This window comes from Gorilla gorilla, chromosome 8 (assembly GCF_029281585.2).
Source record: "Gorilla gorilla gorilla isolate KB3781 chromosome 8, NHGRI_mGorGor1-v2.1_pri, whole genome shotgun sequence".
NCBI classification, from domain to species: Eukaryota; Metazoa; Chordata; class Mammalia; order Primates; family Hominidae; genus Gorilla; species Gorilla gorilla.
Genome location: NC_073232.2, coordinates 42,344,260 through 42,365,228, shown reverse-complemented (window position 1 = coordinate 42,365,228; position 20,969 = coordinate 42,344,260). Strand labels below are relative to the sequence as shown.

The 20,969-nt window shown below is 39.6% G+C and overlaps 1 protein-coding gene across 2 annotated transcripts in view; it reads right to left on the bottom strand.

The window, feature by feature from the left end:
- The window catches only part of ANXA7 (annexin A7), a 38,704-nt gene continuing 17,735 nt past the window's right edge, over positions 1-20,969 (bottom strand). Inside the window, exons 6-14 of one of the 2 annotated variants that reach the window (XM_019034545.4) lie at positions 20,565-20,630; positions 12,839-12,941; positions 12,219-12,313; positions 8,092-8,205; positions 7,690-7,860; positions 4,518-4,688; positions 4,366-4,441; positions 3,400-3,512; positions 1-787 (exon numbers count right to left, since the gene is read on the bottom strand). In XM_019034545.4, the coding sequence (XP_018890090.2) occupies positions 665-787; positions 3,400-3,512; positions 4,366-4,441; positions 4,518-4,688; positions 7,690-7,860; positions 8,092-8,205; positions 12,219-12,313; positions 12,839-12,941; positions 20,565-20,630 (1,032 nt within the window). In that variant the 3' untranslated portion in view covers positions 1-664. The remainder of the gene's footprint in view (positions 788-3,399; positions 3,513-4,365; positions 4,442-4,517; positions 4,689-7,689; positions 7,861-8,091; positions 8,206-12,218; positions 12,314-12,838; positions 12,942-20,564; positions 20,631-20,969) is intronic. The other variant, XM_019034546.4, reaches the window with a different exon arrangement.

Here is a 20,969-nt window from a genome sequence, read left to right as displayed (position 1 = left end):
TACACCTTAAATATATGCAATTTTTTATTTGTCATAACTCAATTTAAAAAAAGAAAACAACTGGGAAAAAAAAGTAGGCTATGTATCTTAAGCATATAAACATTTGACCCTTTCTTAAAAGGTGCCACAGGTAATACTAATCTATTTTCTATGTGGAAAGTGTTTATGAATACAGAACCAATTTAGGCAAAATGAGATGCAAATTATTCTAGATGTAAAGAGTTGAATTTTTTTTTAAAGTACACAGTTTTAACATACTATCCACTCTATCAAGCAGACTTAGAGGGATTCCGGAAGGCAGAGCTTTCAGTAACCTTCTAAAAAATTATTCAATATTATTACACAGAATCAGAGATTGCTGTGATTTTTATTCAATTTGACATCTTGATTAGAATGAAACTAGTAAGAATGAAGGTTTACAAACATTGCAATATTACTGTATCATTGTGATATGGCTTTACATTGATTGTATGTAGAGAACAAAATAACATTAGAATTAAGGCAATAACAACATGTGCAAACCAAGCACATTACCCTGATACGGTCCTTGACAGAAAGCTCTTTCGGTTAGCTGATGTTTGATATTGCTGCATGCAGGTCATTGCTCTGAAGGATAAGCTATGAATAGAAATTTTTTTTTCATTAAAAAAAAAAAAAATCCCTCCTACTGGCCCACAATAGCCAGAAGAAGTCTTCGGTAATCTCCACTCGTGTCACCTGCAATCATTGTGCCCAGAGTCTTCTGATACATCTGAGCGAACATCTGTTTTATTTGTACAAGGTCAATCTGCATAAGAAATAATATTTCTGTCAGAAAAACATCTGTGACAACTGACATTTATTAAAATTCTTTTTAAATAATAAGATCTTAATAATAATCAAAACTTGGGGGGGAAAACACCAAGTGACTGACATTTTATGGCTGGCTCTCATACCAATGCTAGCACTACCCAATGAAGGTCTGATTCACAGCTCTGTAAAATACTTGGTCAGGGTAGTACTAGTTTCATCTATTATTCCAAAGATATTAGTCATTTAAAAACATTTGATAGGATGGCTATTATCAAAACCAAAAAAATAGTAAGTATTGGCAAGGATGCCATGAAATGGGAACACTTGTACACAGGTTGATGGAAAAGTAAAAGGGTGCAGCTGCTGTGGAAACTAATATGGTTAATTCCTCAAAGCAAAACAAAAACACTTCCAAAGAATTACAATATGACCTAGAAATTCCACTTCTGGGTATATTCAAAATAAGTGAAAGTAGACTTGAACAGATATTTGTACATCCATGTTCATAGCAGCATTATTCAGGCAGAAACAAACCAAGTGTCACAGATGAATTAAAAAACAAAACAAAAGGTGGGATACACGTACAACAGACTTTAATTACTCAGTCTCAAAAGGAAGGAAATTCTGACATGCTACAACATGAATAAACCTTGAGGACGCTATGCTAAGTAAAAGACGACACTCACAAAAAGACAAATATTGTATGATTCCACCAATATGACGTACCTAGAGTAGTCAAACACAGGCACAGAAAGTCACATGGTTTGTTGCCAGCAGTTGCGAGAAAGGAGAATGGGGAGTTACTGTTTAAGGAGTATGGATTTTCAGTTTTGCAAGTTGAAAAAACATCTGAAGGTGAATGGTAATGATGGTTGCATAACAATGTGAATGTACTTATTGCTACTTAAAAATGGTAAATGTTTATGTTATGTATATTTTATCACAACTTAAAACATCCTGCTTTGAAAATTTAAGCTAAAGAACAAAGTTTTTTTCAAAATACCATATTCTGGTTGTTTTCTTTAAAAATAATCTACCTTCTTTAGTATAATTTAGGGTTTTTGGCCGGGTGTGGTGGCTCATGCCTATAATCCCAGCACTTTGGGAGGCCGAGGCAGACAGATCATCAGGTCAGGAGTTCGAGACCAGCCTGACCAACATGGTGAAACCCAGTCTCTACTAAAAACACAAAAAAATTAGCCAGGCATGGTGGCATGCACCTGTAATCCCAGCTACTCGGGAGGCTGAGGCAGGAGAATCACTTGAACCCGGGAGGCAGAGGTTGCAGTAAGCCGAGATTGTGCCACTGTATTTCAGCCTGGGTGACAGAGCGAGACTCCATCTCAAAAAAAAAAAAAAAAACAAAAAACAAAAAAAAACACGCAATAATAATAATAATTTAGGGTATTTTTTTGACACAGGGTCTCTGTCACCAAGGCTGGAGTGTAGTGATGCGATCACGGCTCACTGCAGCCTTGACCTTCACCTCAACATTCTGGGTAGCTGGGACTACCATGCCTGGCGTGCGTGCGTGCGTGCGTGCGTGTGTGTTGTATAAATAGGTTTCACCATGTTGCCCAGGCTGGTCTACCACGCCCCGGCGTGTGTGTGTGTGTGTGCGTGTGTGTGCGCGCACATGTTTTTTTAGAAATAGGTTTCACCATGTTGCCCAGGCTGGTCTTAAACTCCTGGGCTCAAGCAATCCTCCCGCCTTGGCCTCCCAAACTGCTGAGATTACAGGAGTAAGCCACCACACCCCGCCATGTTTTCTTTCAATTAAAAGTTCAGGCCAGGCGTGGTGGCTCACGCCTGTGATCCCAGCACTTTGGGAGGCCAAGGCGGGTGGATCACTTGAGGTCAGGAGTTCGAGACCAGCCTGGCCAACATGGTGAAACCCCATCTCTACCAAAAAATACAAAAACTTAGCTGGGCATGGTGGCGCACACCTGTAGTCCCAGCTACTCGAGAGGCTGAGGCGACAGAATTGCTTGAACCCAGGAAGTGGAGGTTGCAGTGAGCTGAGATCGTGCCACTGCACTCCAGTCTGGGTGACAGAGTGAGACCATGTCTCAAAAAAAGAAAAAAAAAAAATTCAAATGTCATTTCTTCTGAGAAAAAAAATAATTTTTTGTAAGTGCAGTAAACATATAAAGTACAATTTTTAAAAATGAGGCTATATTTAAGGAGATAATTATGAATATTTAAAAAATTGTTTTATTATTAATAAAGGATGCTAAATTTAAATAATGTTGATATCCACTAGGATTAATCTACATAGGCCTTTCATATAATTTTTATATAAGCAAAATGAAAATCAAAAGACAAATGTCTAACTTCCCATAAATTTGTATTCTCCATTGACGTTCTCAAGTTGTAAAATCTGTTAGTATTATCTTCATTAGGGTAGAGTGGCCTATTTCACTAATGCAAGCTTCTCCCACAGCATGAGGAAAGTGAATTTTCTGTTCTTTATACCACCTCTTTTAGGTGGCAAAGAGAGCTCTTTCTTATCATTTTTGAGGGACCGACAACCAGCTGGGGAACTTTTAAAGAAATCAACATTGAACATCAAGTAAGACCTGACAAAAAGAGAGAGGCCTGCCTCACCTCACTTCGAGTGACCACAATCCGGACCAGGGTGGAGTCATCTGTGCCAGCACCTTTCATAGCATAGTAGAGCCTCTCAGCAAAGAAGGCAGGGCGGTTCAGGGCACACTGCACTGCAAGTTAGAGATGGTTGAGACATGGAATCATGATCTCACAAGAAGTGCACCCCTCCAGCTTCATTTATCACTTATAGCCTGCCTTTGATTATTTTCTCTGTAATCATCACAGAAACATGGGGTGAGTTAAGGGTGTTCAGATGCTCTCCTTGATTTTTTTTGAGACAGGTTCTCACTCTCATCCAGCCTAGAGTGCAGTGGTGCAATCATGGCTCACTGTAGCCTCCCAGACTCAGGTGATCCTCCCACCTCAGCCTTCTGAGTAGCTGGGACTACAAGTGTGAGCTACTGCCCCTGGCCTGACATTCCATTGTTAATACCAAAGTGTTACTAATACTCCCCTTAGTCCTAATATCCATGAGAATGAAACTTTCACTTTGTTAGACATCTGTGCATTAGACCACCAGAAACTGGTTAACTTCAAAAAGGAAATGAGTCTCTCTGGGCTGAGTACCTGAAATATCTGTTTTGAGGACTCAAACTGCTTCGTGGTGACGCTGTGAGTTCCTCAGGGCTTTCCCTTTCTCTTTAAAGGAAGTGCTACAACTATCAGGTATTCTGGCACAGTTCTCAAGACAGGCCTACAGATGAAGGCCAAATAATCCCCAAACAGCCCTGTTTGATCACAGAACTACCATTCATAGGAAATTGTATGTAAAAACACAGGATTGTTTCTGGGGGCTTATCCAATAAAGAAAACAAACAACAAAACACAAACCCCAAAGGATTAGATCAGCTACTGCCTAAGCAGATTCCACGTGGACTATATTATCAACATTTAATGGGAACAACTATTCAAAGCTCCCACTCATTTAAAAAGAAAATAAAGCAAAGCACAAAAATATCTTACAGATGGTCTTCAAACCACTTTCTACATATCCGGAAAACTCACGGCTCACACTGCTTAACAAGTCTCGATTAGCCATCTGCAAACAAAATTAAAGGGTTAAATATTTTTGTATCTTACAGCAGAAGCCAAATCTTCAAAAGAAAAGCTCATACCCTAGAATAAGCCTCCATGGTAGCTCTCAGCTGAGGAAAGCTTCTTGTGGCAAGGATCATGTTAAAGCAAGATTCATCGGTCCCTAGTCTCCCCTCACCAGCTTGATAGAGACGCTGAGCATCTTCCTGAGCCATTTGGTGGTTTATACTCTGGTTCTCATCACGATTTCCCTGCAAAAGAGAAAGGCAGGAATTGGAAGAAATAAATAATAGTTCTACTAAATTTTTTTTTTCCAATCTAGTTCAGTTTTGGATTTAAAGAGACTATTTCTTTTTTTTTTTTTTTTTTTTTGAGATAGGGTCTTGCTCTGTCACTCAGGCTGGAGTGCAGTATCAACCTCCTAGGCTCAAGTGATCCTTCCACCTCAGCCTCCCAGATAGCTGGGAATACAGGCACAAACGACCATGCCTGGTTAATTTTTTTATTTTTTGTAGAGACAGCGTGTCTCACTATGTTGCCCAGGTGCTGGTCTCTAACTCCTGGGCTTAAGTGATCCTCCTGCCTTAGCCTCCTAAAGTGCTGGGATTATAGATGTAAGCCACTGGGCCTGGCCTAAAGAGATAATTTATTAAAGATTAATACATAATGTCTGTCATGCATATCCTTCATTTCTATGCATGGAAATATAACTAGTAATTTATTATACTGTCAACTGGATTTTATAATATAAGATCATGGTTTAATGAGGTTATGTTAAAAATGAGGGCTTTTGGGAGCTAAATTAAACCCACAATGTTTAAACAAAAATATCTCTACTAGGAGATATTAACTACCACTCAAATGAAGAAACAGCTCTCTTAGCTGGAATTTAAGATCAATATGCACTGTACTGAGTTCTACTTTGTATTCATTCATGCGACTAAGAGACATTAAGCATTTTCTTTGTGTCAGGCACTGTGTTAAGCAGTAGGTACACAGGAGAGACAGGGTCTCTGCCCTCAAGAAATTTAATTCTAGGGCAGGAGGGAGGGAGGATATAATATGGAGGCTTCATAAACTTTCTTTTCCTCATCTGAGTATAACATTTTTTTTTAAGAGACACGATTTCACTATGTTGCCCAGGCTGGGGTGCAATGGCTATTTGCAGACATGATCATAGCCTCAAATTCCTGGGTTCAAGTGATCCTCCTACCTCAGCCTCCAGAGTAGCTGGGACTATAAGCTCACACCACCACACTCAGCCATCGAATTATAATCTTAATACATAAGTATTTACCATAAATACATGCATAAAAATGACACATGAGCTTTATAGAAGCAGCTACAAATAACTCATGTTCTGTTAGACTGTGCCTATTTGTATACCACACTCTTCCCTGGAATAGGAAGAAAGGAAGGAGGAAGGAAGAGTTTAAGCTTAATGAGCAGTTGGTTTCTTTCAAAAACAGAAAGACAAACCCAAACAAGAAAAGGCTGCCTTTTAGAGTCTCAGGGACCATCTTTGGAATAAGATGGAAAAATCCTCCTTGAAGCTGAAGAACTGTCTTCTGAGCAACTGGCACAAGGAATACGTAGAGGCACATTCTACGTGGGCGACTGAATATAACACAGGAAAAGGTACTCACAAAAAATTTCCCAGATTATTGCCTTTGGATTCACACACACTTTCCCAGGAAGTTACTCCTCTACTCATGCCCTGGAAAAGGTAGGGCTGGGCCTTGAACTCTGCATAAAGAGAGACTCAGCACCTCATGTAAAATCTTAATAGCCATTTTTTAGCATTGTCTGTTTTCCTTCTTGTTTCTTTTAAATCCTAACCTACTGCCCTCCTGTTACTCTGATTTAGGTAAATTCAATTTCCTTCAACCCATTTACTTTGCTTTCTCATTTCCATATCCACTCACTGTTACACACTATCCTTTCCACAGCTACCTCCCCTTTTTTTTTTTTAGATGGAGTTTTGCTCTTGTTACCCAGGCTGGAGTGCAATGGCACAATCTCAGCTCACTGCAACCTCTGCCTCCCGGGTTCAAGCGATTCTCCTGCCTCAGCCTCCCAGGTAGCTGGGATTACAGGTGCCACCACTCCTGGCTAATTTTTTGTATTTAGTAGAGATGGAGTTTCACCAAGTGGGTCAGGCTGGTCTCAAACTCCTGACCTCAGGTGATCCACCCGCCTCAGCTTCCCAAAGTACTGGGATTACAGGCATGAACCACCACACCCGGCCCCTCCCTTGGCTCTTAAGAGCCCCTCCTCTCCTTTAGATCCCTCCAGATGGTCCAATCTTGTGCACTAGCACAATAGGCAGTAACTCTTGATATTGAATCAGCATGCTAGTCATTTACATAATCTCTTTCAAATACACCTTCATCATCTCATTCTAAGTGTGCTTCTTTTCTTTTTTTCTTTTCTTTTTAAGGACAGGATCTCACTCTATTGCCCAGGCTGGAATGCAGTGGTGCGATCACAGTTCACTGCAGCCTCAATCTCCTGGGCTCAAGTGATCCTCCCACTGAACTTCCTGAATAGCTGGCACTATAGGCACATACCACCATGCTCAGCTAATTTTTAAAAATATTTTTTATAGAGATGGTTTCTTGCTATGGTACCCAAGCTGGCTTCAAACTCCTGGCCTCAAGCAATCCTCCTGCCTTGGCCTCCAAAAGTGCTGGAATTACAGGTGTGAGGCACAATGTCTGGCCCTAAGTGTGTTTCTAATGCCATTGCAAATACCCTATTTGGAGTATTTTCTGTCAATTCTCCAGCACACCTGGGGAATCAAAATAAAGAAGGTGCTAATCACAGTTATTACTGGGAACCCTAAAACATTTTTCTGCATTTCTGGGTCTCCTCACATAGTCCTCACTTCCTGTAGCACCTCTATGGCAGTCCTGCACATCTTCACTTGATGGTGGGGCATAATGGGCAGGATAGTGATAAGCTCAAATGTACAGTTTCATCCCCATCCCAGCCACAGAGCCTCGAATTGGTTTCTGATTCCATACAACCTTAGAGGTTAAATCTCTAATTCCTTACAAAAGCCAGATTTACAGGAATAAATCTCAATAGTAACTACAAAGAAATCTGTACACTGGTTTCTGTGTTGTCCCTCTTTAAGATGGCAATATTGCAAGGTGGCTAAATATTAAAAGGAATAAAGAATGCTCACTGGCAAAAGGCTTTTAAAGTATGTTCCCTCTATCAACGCACAAGCATTCATACTATACTCACCTGGCACATGGACACAAGTAAACGTTCAAAATGTCCTGATGTATCTGACCTAATGTCCTTTTCAAGGTCTCGTCCAAATTCTGACTGATAACATCTGACAATTTCTCGGATTTCCTGATTTGTTCTTGTGCACAAAATCTCAATCAATACACGTTCCTGAGTTCCTGCTCCCTACGTGAAATGAAGGGAAGATTATACAAAGAAAAATGAAATTTCTGCAAGTAATTAAATCTTCATCAAATATTTCTTTGTTCTCTAGAACTAAAAACTATATATTCAGATGGATGATGTGAAATAAAGAATTGCTTTAATTACCACTGTAAATTCAGAACTGTCATAATTTGTACGGTTTTACATATGAAATAGGACAAAATACTCATAATAAATGACATATAGTAGTACCTGCATTGCTTTCCGTAAGCTCCAGGCATCATAATACGTAGGAGGCATGAAGAGGGCCAGGATCAGTTCTTCCATATTTCCACTTAACTCTGATTTGAGATCTTTGATTAAATCCTATTTAATCACAAATACAAGCTAAGTATATGTGTTCTCCAAATTTTGTCACTTAAATCTTTTAAGGAAAATACAAAAAAAGAAATGGAATTGCTTTATAAAAACCTAAATTTGAAAGCTGAATGTTATGTTATATAAAGCTGAATGTTACAGGCCAGGCGCGGTGGCTCATGCCTGTAATCCCAGCACTTTGAGAGGTCAAGGCGGGAGGATCATGAGGTCAGAAGATCAAGACCATCCTGGTTAACACGGTGAAACCCCGTCTCTACTAAAAACACAAAAAATTAACCGGGAGTGGTGGCAGGCACCTGTAGTCCCAGGTCCTCGGGAGGCTGACACAAGAGAACAGCGTGAACCTGGGAGGCAGAGCTTGCAGTGAGCTGAGATCACACCACTGCACTCCAGCCTGGGCGACAGAGCAAGACTCCGTCTCAAAAAAAAAAAAAATAAATAAATAAATAAAAATAAAAAAGAAGTAAATAAATTTAAAGTCTGTTACACACTTATTACACTCAAACAGATCTATTTTATTCATTCTATCAATAAACATTTAATAAATTCTTATTCCACTCTACCAGGTACAAAAACAAGGGATATATGAAACAAAGAATTATTCAAACTGACAAAATGATAAACAGATATTTACTTAGTAAAAGGAACTGTTCTTGGTTCTATGAGGAAGTAGAAACCATTCTCATCTTGTTCTTATTTGTTTTTTGTTGTTATTTTTTTGAGACAGGGTCTCGCTCTGTCACCCAGGCTGGAATGCAGTGGTGTGATCTCGGCTAACTGCAACCTCTGCCTCCTGGGTTCAAGCGCTTCTCCTTCCTCAGCCCCCTGAGTAGCTGGGACTACAGGCACATCCCACCACGCCAGGCTAAATTTTGTATTTTTAGTAGAGATGGGGTTTCACATGTTGGCCAGGCTGGTCTTGAATGCCTGACCCCAAGTGATACACCCGCCTTGGCCTCCCGAAGTGCTGGCATTACACACATGAACCACTGTGCCCAGCCGATCTTGTTCTTATTTGGAAAGATACACATCTAAAAAAAAAATAATGTAAGGTAACCTGTACTCTAGCACTGGGTAAGTAGCATAGAAATAAGTAATAGAGAAAGTTGAAACAAAAAGTTCAAAGTCAGCTAGAGAGCTCAGAGAAAAATGTAAAAATTAGCATGCAAAGAGGAAGGAGAAAGGTATTTCAGGTAAGAAGGAACACCACCAAGGAACAGAGAAGGGGTTCCCAGCCTTGACTCTTCATTACATTCATTGTGGAGCTTTAAAAAAGAAACAAAAACATTGATGTCCAGGACTAAGACTCAGAGATTCTGTGTATTTTTAAGTTTTAAAGGAAATTACGATGTTCAGTTAAGGTTGAGAATTACTCGTATAGAGCCAAGAATGAGCAAAGCTTGTTCAATGGAACAATAAGACAACTGGTTTTGTTACAGAGGAAGGTTTTCATAATAGATGAGTTAAAACAAAGTTGTAACTAAATCTTGGATTATTACATTGAATGCCAAGCTAAAGAATATGGACTTGATTCTGTTTGCTGGGAGGAACCACTGGAAACTTTTCATGCAAGAAAATGGCACTGATGTAGCAACAATATTCAGAATGGATGATGGTGACAAAGAAGCTATAGACAAAAACATTTAGGCTACTGGAATATTTAGTTAAGAGGTAATAAAGTCTTGGACTTGAATGGTAACAATGGAAATGAGAAGGAACAAAGTAGACAAAAGAAACATTTTAAAGGGCCATTTTATAGATTAGATCAATAAAAACTAGTAAATAACCAACTGCTAGGACAAAGCATACAGAATACTCCCTATGATAAAAGAAAAACATGGACTCAAAGATGACTATAGCAGGCTAGAAAACAGTGTTTTACTAATTAGGAAGTTAAGAAAAGAGGTGGCTAGTGGTACGGAAATTAGATTGTTAGTTTTAATTCTAAATCAATATATAAAAAAACTTGAGACAGCATTGTGCAGACTAGATAAAAAATTCATAACATGGAAAATATCTTTGTGAGAATAGTGAGTCTGATGTTGAAGCTTAAGGAGATCTAGGGTTTGTGTTGCATAATCAGTCACTGGGCTGGGCAGACAGGGAAAGGCAAAATAGAATAAGCAAGGTGGGACCAATCAATGGACCACTACCCCATTCTGAGAAATATAAACTAGATGCAGAGAACATTAGGATATTTTTAGGATTCCTATCTAAATGGCAAAGCAGGTCAGGCGTGGTGGCTCATGCCTGTAATCCCAGCACTTTGGGAGGCCAAGGCAGGCAGATCACATGAGGCCAGGAGTTTGAGACCACACTTGCCAACATGGCAAAATCCCGTCTCTACTAAAAGTGCAAAAATTAGCTGGGTGTGGTGGCAGACACCTATAATTCCAGCTACTCGAGAGGCTGAGGCACGAAAATCGCTCTTGCCTGGAAAGTGGAGGCTGCAGTGAGCGGAGATCATGCCACTGCACTCCAGCCTTTTGAGACTCTGTCTCAAAAAAAGTAAAAAAAAAAAAAAAAACCAAAGCAGTGCTATCCATGTTTTCCCATTACATCTGAGGAACAATGGCATTTTTTAGCCATAGAATCTTGTTGGATTTAGAAACTGATCATCCATTCAACAAGTATTAAGTGGCTACTTGCCATTATATACTTGGTACTGTAATACAAAGATGACTGTGACCATGGTTTGTCCTATGGGAGCTCAGTTTTTGGGGGTGGGCCATGAGATTAGTAATAACAGAGGTTTTACAAAGTGCTATGGGACTACAGTATTAAGCAGCAGCTAAATTCTGTCCAGACTAATGAAAGAAACTTCAGAGTAGCTGATATTTAAGCCAAATCTTAAAGAAGTTTGCCATGAAAAAAAGAAAAGGTATTCAAGGCCAGGAGAATGGCATGTACACAACACAGAAGCATAAAAGATCATGGTGTGTACAGAGAATGGCAAGCATTTCCATATTATTTTTTTTTTGAGACAGCGTCTTGTTCTGTCACCTAGGCTACAGTGCAGTAACACAATCACAGCTCACTAACAGCCTGACTTCCTGGGCTCAAGCAATCTTTCTACCTCAGCCTCCCAAGCAGCTGGGACTATGGACACACGCCACCACGCCCAGCTAATATAATTTGTTGTCATCGTTGTTGGAAATGAAGTCTCCCTATGTTGCCCAGGCTGGTCTTGAACTCCTGGCCTCAAGAAATTCTCCTGCTTTGGCCTCCCAAAGTGCTGGGATTACAGGCGTAAGCCACCATGCTCAGTCCATATAATTTTAACATAGGACATGTTTAGAGAAAGGGAGAGAAGCAGAAGGCGATGCCCAGGACCAAGAATAAACAAGGGCTATGTAATAAGCCTTGAATCCCACTGTAACAGGCAGAAGACTGAGAACCATCCTCTTGATCATGATTGTAGTTGTGATCTACTTTCTACTGAATGTCTATCACATATGTGACTGGGGTGAGGTATGATTATGAGATCAAGGACTACTCTAGAATGAAAAAGCCTTTTAAGAGAAATAGGCCAGGCATGGTGGCTCACGTCTGTAATCCCAGCACTTTGGGAGGCTGAGGCAGGCGGATCACTTGAGGTCAGGAGTTAGAGACCAGCCTGGCCAACATGGTGAAACTCCGTCTCTACTAAAAATACAAAAATTAGCCAGGCATGGTGCTGTGCACCTGTAGTCCCAGCTACTCAGGAGGCTGAGGCAGGAGAATTGCTTGAACTCGGGAAGCAAAGACGGCAGTGAGCTGAGATCGCACCATTGCACTCCAGCCTGGATGTTGGTGCGAGACTTCGTCTCAAAACAAAACAAAACAAAAAAACAAAACAAAACAAAAAACAGAAATAGGGAATACAGTACCCTTGAGGTCTCTAAAGTCTAGTTGTCCCTCTTTTGCGCCACAGGTACTAATCAAAATATAGTATCCAATCTGACATGAATGCAGAGTCTACCAGCCACTGCTGGTGCTCACTCCAGGAAAGAAAAACATACCTTGCCATAGGAGGTCTTAAATGCTGCTTTAATTTTTTGCCTCTGATCATTGGAACGGTTGGCCACCACATCCACAATTGCCTGCTCATCTGTCCCTGGAAGAACCACACATGTTTAAGTAAGGACAAAGTATATGCTAGGTGCTGCTTGAGGTCATCTTTTTTTTTTTTTTTTTTTTGAGACAGAGTTTGTCACCCAGACTGGGGTGCAAGTGCAATGGTGTGATCTAGGCTGACTGCAATCTCCACCTCCCAGGTTCAAGCAATTCTCCTGCCTCAGCTTCCTGTGAAGCTGGGATTACAGGCATGCATCACCACGCCCAGCTATTTTACTTTTTATTTTTAGTACAGATGGAGTTTTGCCATGTTGGCCAGGCTGGTCTTGAACTCAAGTAATCTGCCCACCTCGGCCTCCTAAAGTGCTGGGACTACAGGTGTAAGCCACCACACCCAGCCTGAGGTCATCTCTTAGAATGCTTACAAGGCACTAGACATCAGATTAAATCCAAGTATGCGCACCCAGGCTGACACATAAACTTGGGTTTATGAGATAAGGTTTATTTTTACTTTAGAATTGATTACTTTAACTTATTAAAAAGGACAAAAATTTGTTTTCCTTACCAAAACCCTTCATTGCCTTACGAAGAATTTCTGCATCTCTTATAGCATCGAAGTTGGCAGCTGGTCGGATAGTTCCTTGAGTGCCCTGAGTCACTGTGGCAGGCTGAAAATAAAAGGCATAAAATCCATGTCAGCATTTCCAGTAAGTTTCTAATGAGGAAACTTAAAGACTTCCCCAGACATCAATCTTAAGTAAGAAGGCCAATGTTTGGGTTTTAAGGCAAGGATATGAGCATTTTATTACCAGAGCTCATTATGGAACAGACAGGAAAGACCTATCCCCCTTCAGGACAGATTTTTCTCCTGCCAACAGATAGCCAGACACCAAACTTCCAGGAGACAAGATGGCCAAACTTGTGAAATTAAAGTCACAATCTTACTATGGTTTCCTTTTTGGTAGAATAGGAAGAAAAAAGAAGACTGATCCCTGAATAGTGTGAGATGAGCGACAATGTTTGATTTAAAAACAGAAGAATATAAAATGGCTTTAGTGAAGTAGCACATGAGTGCCCAGTGAGATTTCAAACCAGCAATATAATTTTAGTAATCTCTCTTAATTTCCTATATGGACCCTGATTATTATACATGAAATAAATCTATATGAAAATTAAAAATTGCCATTTAGCAAATACTATGGTAGTAACTGTTTCAGGCAAGAATCAACAGTGGGTGCTAAAATTAGGTGGCAAAAGTATAAAGAAACAGGATATTTGTATAACCTATAACATTACAGCAGAGAAACCTTGCAGGCACCAACTTAAATGATCAAAATTAATTATCACCAGTAATGGAATAAGTCAATAATAAGCGTCTCCTGATATGATGCACTGGGGGCACAAAATCATTTCTGTGGTACTCTTGCCAAAAAGGCATGACCTGGATTTAACCATGAGAAAATATCAGACAAACCCAAATTAAGAAATATTTTATAAAATAACTGACAGTGTTCTTCAAAAGCATCAAGGGCATGAACAACAAAGACTGAGGAACTATTTCAGATTAAAGGAGACTTAAGAGACATGACAATAAATACAACACTGCATTCTGGATTTGATCCTGAACCAGAAAAAGGACATCATTGAGACAACTGGTGAAACTGAAAAAAGGTCTGTAGGTTGGGTAACAGTACTATATCAATGTTATTTCCTGATTTTGATCATTGTATTGTGTTTATGTAGGAAGTTAACATTTGGAGAATCTGAGTAAAGGGTATATACAAATTATTTGTACTATTTTGCAAGTCTAAAATTATGTCAAAATTAAAAGATAAAACAATTTAAAGCACAAAGCTATGAAATAATTCAATAGTTTCCCCCAATTTTTTATTTTTTAGAGATAGGCTCTCACTCTGTTGTTCAGGCTGGAATGCAGTGGCACAAACATAGCTCACAGTAACCTTGAATTCCTGAGCCCAAGCAATCCTCCTGCCTCAGCCTCCTGAGTAGCTAGCACTACAGGCATGTGCCACCATGCCCAGCTAATTTCTTACTTTTGTAGAGACGGGGGTCTTGCTATGTTGCCCAGGCTGGTATCGAATTCTTGGCCTCAAGTGATCCCCCTGCCTTGGCCTCCCAAAGTGCTGGAATTACAGGTGTGCGGCCAGCCCAGAATAATTCAAGAAGTTTCTTAGGGTGTTCAAGTCAGAGCTTAAGAGGGATGGGATGAAGATGATGCACCACTACTTTTTAAAAAAATTTTAATTGTAACAACACATTTCTTGTATGTTTGAATGTTGACCTAAAATAAAGATTACTGTTGTAAAATAAGTATTTTCACCGCAGAAAACACACATATACACACACACAGTTTATTTAATCCAATACCTCCAAAGTATTATCATTTAAACATGCAATCAATACCATTTCAAAATAAAAGATGATTCAACTGCTTTTTAGACAACAGAAACTGTATTTAAAGTTATACACACTGAATACAGCAGTACACCAGCATTTGTGGGGGCAAAGCAACTGAGGAGATGAGAACAAGCCCCATCTTTCAGCAGCTTTTCAAGATAACACTTTTATGGGTCAATAGCTCCTCCCACTCATATATATTTTTACTCCAACATTTTCTTCTACCAGTAAGCCTTAGCATCCATCCTCTACTAGTTTCCAAGCTAGGGCTGTAAGCAGAGAACTAACAAATATACCTATAGTGGTTTTAATAGAAAGCCAAAATTATTCTACTTGTAGCAAATAGTCGAGTATAAAAAAATTTTATAAGCCTTCATGTCTCAAGAAACTAAGTTTCCTTTGATGTAACCGCTGTCACTAAAATCCTAAATAGGACAGAAGCCACTGTTTCTAATACACTGGAATAGATAAACTAACCCTCACTGTGTACCATTTGATGATTCTCATTTTCTGTGATTCTCTTTTGTAAAAACAAATATATATATATAAATATATATATATATACACACACACACATATATATATTGATTTCATATTTCATCTGTAGGGAAAAATTTTTTTGATGTATTCTCTGTTGAAAGTTTGAAGTAAATTTTCAAGAATACTGTCATCTTCCAGGCATTAAACTGAATTCAAAGAAATCAGGATCTGGGCTGGGCACAGTGGCTCATGCCTGTAATCCCAGCACTTCGGGAGGTCGAGGCAGGTGGATCACGAGGTCAAGAGATTGAGACCATCCTGGCTAACATGGTGAAACCCTGTCTCTACTACAAATACAAAAATTAGCTGGGTGTGGTGGTGCGCACCTGTAGTCCCAGCTACTCAGGAGGCTGAGGCAGGAGAATCACTTGAACCCAGGAGGCGGAGGTTGCAGTGACCCGAGATCGTGCCACTGCACACTCTAGCCTGGCAACAGAGTGAGACTCTGTCTCTAAAAAAAAAAAAAAAAAAAAGAGAAATCAGGATCTGTGAGGTTAAATTCTTGAGGTTAAATTCTAGGGGAGAGTTCTCAGCAAAATCTGCTACCAGAAGTTCCAACCTTTGCTATTCTTCTTTAATGCCCATTTGATTCCAACCTTCTTGCTGAAAAACTATCATAGAGCTGGGCACAGTGGCTCACATCTGCAACTCCAGCATTTTGGGAGGCTGAGGCAGGAGGATCGCTTGAGCCCAGGAGTTCAAGACCAGCCTGGGCAACACATCAAAACCTTCATCTTTACCAAAAATTAAAAAATTAGGTGGGTGTGCTGGTGCACAACTATAGTCCCAGTTACTCAGGACACTGATGCAGGAGGATCGCTTGAGCCCAGCATTTCGAGGCTGCAGTGTGCTTTGATCACGCCACTGTACTCCAGCCTGACCTGAGCAGCAGAGTGAGGCCCTGTCTCAAAATTGAACAAACAAATGAAACAACAACAACAACAGGACTATAACAGAATTAGAGAACTGGATCAATCAGGAGGGATAAACTGGCCCAACTTCCCATCTAAGACAAAAATTTTTTTTACACCTTCCTTGATACACACAGACACATCCATACTCAACATCAACCAAAATCTGCCTGTGGACTTTCAGTGACAAGAAGCTCACCCCTCACAGGGTAGCCTATTTCACTTCCATCTGAAAGCTCTTCCAAAATCTAACACTCTGCATTCTGTTAACTTCAACCTACTGGTTTTAGTTCCAGCTTAAGGTGGTAATTGTTACATAAAATAAGTTGCATATGAGACTAATAAAAAAGGAAAAAGAGAAGAATTAAATAGACGCAATAAAAAATGATAAAGGGGATATCACCACCAATCCCACAGAGATACAAACTACCATCAGAGAATACTATGAACACCTCTATGCAAATAAACTAGAAAATCTAGAAGAAATGGATAAATTCCTGGACACATACACCCTCCCAAGACTAAACCAGGAAGAAGTTGAATCCCTGAATAGACCAATAACAGGCTCTGAAATTGAGGCAATAATTAAGAGCCTACCAACCAAAAAAAGTCCAGGACCAGACAGATTCACAGCCGAATTCTACCAGAGGTACAAAGAGGAGTTAGTACCATTCCTTCTGAAACTATTCCAATCAATAGAAAGAGAGGGAATCCTCAGTAACTCATTTTATAAGGCCAACATCATCGTGATAACAAAGCCTGGCAGAGACACAACAAAAAAAAGAGAATTTTAGACCAATATCCCTGATGAACATTGATGCAAAAATCCTCAATAAAATATTGGCAAACCGAATCCAGTAGCACATCAAAAAGCTTATCCATCACGATCGAGTTGGCTTCATCCCTGGGATGCAAGGCTGGTTCAACATATGCAAATCAATAAATGTAATCCAGCATATAAACAGAACCAAAGACAAAAACCACATGACTATCTCAATAGATGCAGAAAAGGCCTTTGACAAAATTTAACAGCACTTCATGCTGAAAACCCTCAATAAATTAGGTATTGATGGGACGTATCTCAAAATAATAAGAGCTATTTATGACAGACCCACAGCCAATATCATACTGAATGGGCAAAAACTGGAAGCATTCCCTTTGAAAACGGGCACAAGACAGGGATGCCCTCTCTCACCACTCCTATTCAACATAGTGTTGGAAGTTCTGGCCAGGGCAATCAGGCAGGAGAAAGAAATAAAGGGTATTCAATTAGGAAAAGAGGAAGTCAAATTGTTCCTGTTTGCAGATGACATGACTGTATATTTAGAAAACCCCATTGTCTCAGCCCAAAGTCTCCTTAAGCTGATAAGCAACTTCAGCAAAGTCTCAGGATACAAAATCAATATGCAAAAATCACAAGCATTCCTATACACCAATAACAGACAAACAGAGAGCCAAATAATGAGTGAATTCCCATTCACAATCGCTTCAAAGAGAATAAAATACATAGGAATCCAACTTACAAGGGATGTGAAGGACCTCTTCAAGGAGAATTACAAACCACTGCTCAACGAAATAAAAAAGGACACAAACAAATGGAAGAACAAGAACATTCCATGCTCATGGATAGGAAGAATCAATATCCTGAAAATGGCCATACTGCCCAAGGTAATTTACAGATTCAATGCCATCCCCATCAAGCTACCAATGACTTTCTTCACAGAACTGGAAAAAACTACTTTAAAGTTGTTATGGAACCAAAAAAGAGCCCACATTGCCAAGACAATCCTAAGCCAAAAGAACAAAGCTGGAGGCATCATGCTACCTGACTTTAAACTATACTACAAGGCTACAGTAACCAAAACAGCATGGTACTGGTACCAAAACAGAGATATAGACCAATGGAACAGAACAGAGCCCTCAGAAGTAATACCACACATCTACAACCATCTGATCTTTGACAAACCTGACAAAAACAAGAAATGGGGAAAGGATTCCCTATTTAATAAATGGTGCTGGGAAAACTGGCTAGCCATATGTAGAAAGCTGAAACTGGATCCCTTCCTTACACCTTATACAACAATTAATTCAAGATGGATTAAAGACTTAAACGTTAGATCTAAAACCATAAAAACCCTAGAAGAAAACCTAGGCAATACCATTCAGGACATAAGCATGGGCAAGGACTTCATGTCTAAAACACCAAAAGCAATGGCAACAAAAGCCAAAATTAAGAAATGGGATCTAATTAAACTAAAGAGCTTCTGCATGGCAAAAGAAACTACCATCAGAGTGAACAGGCAACCTACAGAATGGGAGAACATTTTTGCAATCTACCCATCTGACAAATGGCTAATATCCAAAATCTACAAAGAACTTAAACAAATTTACAAGAAAAAAATCAAACAACCCCATCAAAAAGTGGGCAAAGGATATGAACAGACACTTCTCAAAAGAAGACATTTATGCAGCCAACAGACACATGAAAAAATGCTCATCATCACTGGCCATCAGAGAAATGCAAATCAAAACCACAATGAGATATCATCTCACACCAGTTAGAATGGCAATCATTAAAAAGTCAGCAAACAACATGTGCTGGAGAGGATGTGGAGAAATAGGAACACTTTTACACTGTTGGTGGGACTGTAAACTAGTTCAACCATTGTGGAAGTCAGTGTGGCGATTCCTCAAGGATCTAGAACTAGAAACACCATTTGACCCAGCCATCCCATTACTAGGTATATACCCAAAGGATTATAAATCATGCTGCTATAAAGACACATGCACACGTATGTTTATTGCAGCACTATTCACAATAGCAAAGACTTGGAACCCACCCAAATGTCCATCAATGATAGACTGGATTAAGAAAATGTGGCACATATACACCATGGAATACTATGCAGCCATAAAAAGGATGAGGTCATGTCCTTTGTAGGGACATGGATGAAGCTGGAAACCATCATTCTGAGCAAACTATCGTAAGGACAGAAAACCAAACACCGCATGGTCTCACTCATAGGTGGCAACTGAACAATGAGAACACTTGGACACAGGATGGGGAACATCACACACCAGGGACTGTCGTGGGGTTGGGGTGGGGGGGAGGGATAGCATTAGGATATATACCTAATATAAATGACGAGTTAATGGGTGCAGCACACCAACATGGCACATGTATACATATGTAACAAACTTGCACGTTGTGCACATGTACCCTAGAACTTAAAGTGTAATAAAAAAAAAAATAAAAATAAGTTGCATAAGTACATGTGATTTACTTTTAGTGTTTCATGTTTAAAAATCATTCATATTCAGTCATAAAATGATTTCTCTAAAATTATATGCATGCTTAAACTAAAATAAAAATTTTCATAACAAAAGTGATTACAGGTTTATAATATGATTGGCAAACAACTTCAACAATGAAAAAAAGGACTGAAAGCAACTTACTACATGCTTGGGAGGAGTATGATTTACTGTATCAGCAAAGCAACTTTGTATAAGAGAGAGACCGCTGGTCTAGAAGGCAGAAGATATAGACTAGAATCTTCTCAGCTTTGTCCTTCACTAGTTGTGTTGCCCTAGACAAGTTTCTCAACCTCTCTGGAGCTCACATACCTCAAATCAGAAAAGTGAGCTAAAAAAATCACTAAGGTGTTTCTCTTCCAATACTAGAATCCTTCTCCTACCCCAGCCTAAAACAAGCTTGAAAATGCTAGACATCCATGAATATCCAATATAGAAATCAATAAGAAAATCAAAATAAAAGTAAGCATAAAGTATACTGCTTATTTTGTTCCTAGTAACTTGCATAGGCTATAAAAAAATTAACAAGGTAATTTAAGAATAAAATTTGCGATTAAAATAAGAAGCCAGGCCGTGCGTGGTGGCTCATGCCTGTAATCCCAGCACTTTGGGAGGCCGAGGCAGGTGGATCACCTGAGGTCAAGAGTTCGAGACCAGCCTGGCCAACATGGTGAAACCCTGTCTCTACTAAAAATACAAAAAATGTGACAGGTGTGGTGGCGTGCGCCTGTAATCCCAGTTACTCCGGAGGCTGAGGCAGGAAAATCGCTTGAACCTGGAAGGTGGAGGGTGCAGTGAGCCGAGGTCGTGCCACTGCACTCTAGCCTGGGTGCCAACAGTGAAACTCCATCTCAAAAAAAAAAAAAAAGAAGCCATACGGAGTAGGGCAAATATTTGACATATAGGAAACTCTGCAGCTACTGAGAAAATCCAGTCAACAGACTAACTGGCTACTGTGTCTAAAGCCCTACCAGCTATTACAGGAACATAAAGATAAAATAGATACAGGTGAGCCCTTAAGAAGTAGTGAGAGACAAGTACATGAGAATCAGAAACAAAGGCACATATAAAGGACCTAGTGATTAGTGAACATTAGAAAACCTTACTCACTTCACTGCTATAATCCAAAGAAACAGGAGAGAAAACAGGATAGGAAGGAAAAGAATCTGTATTGATCTGAAAAAAGAGTGAAAAGTTATAAAGGTAAAAATGGGAAACAAAACCACTCTACATAAATCACTGTCAGAAATACCAATCACCCAGCCACCCAAATTCATAGGTGTAACTGCTGGTAAGGGCAAGGAAAAGGAAAAAGAACTAAAACCAAGACCCCAGGTGAATCTCTAGGATAAAGTTGTGAGAATCATTACCTATGAGAATAGACCTATGCTTGTCTTCTCAAAGTCATCAGGACACTATTAAAGCAGATGGACCAAAGAAAGTATGGAGTCTATCAGAAGCAAAGACTTTAGTCTTCCATTACTATAATGGGCCATTTCCTCTGACCCATGGAAA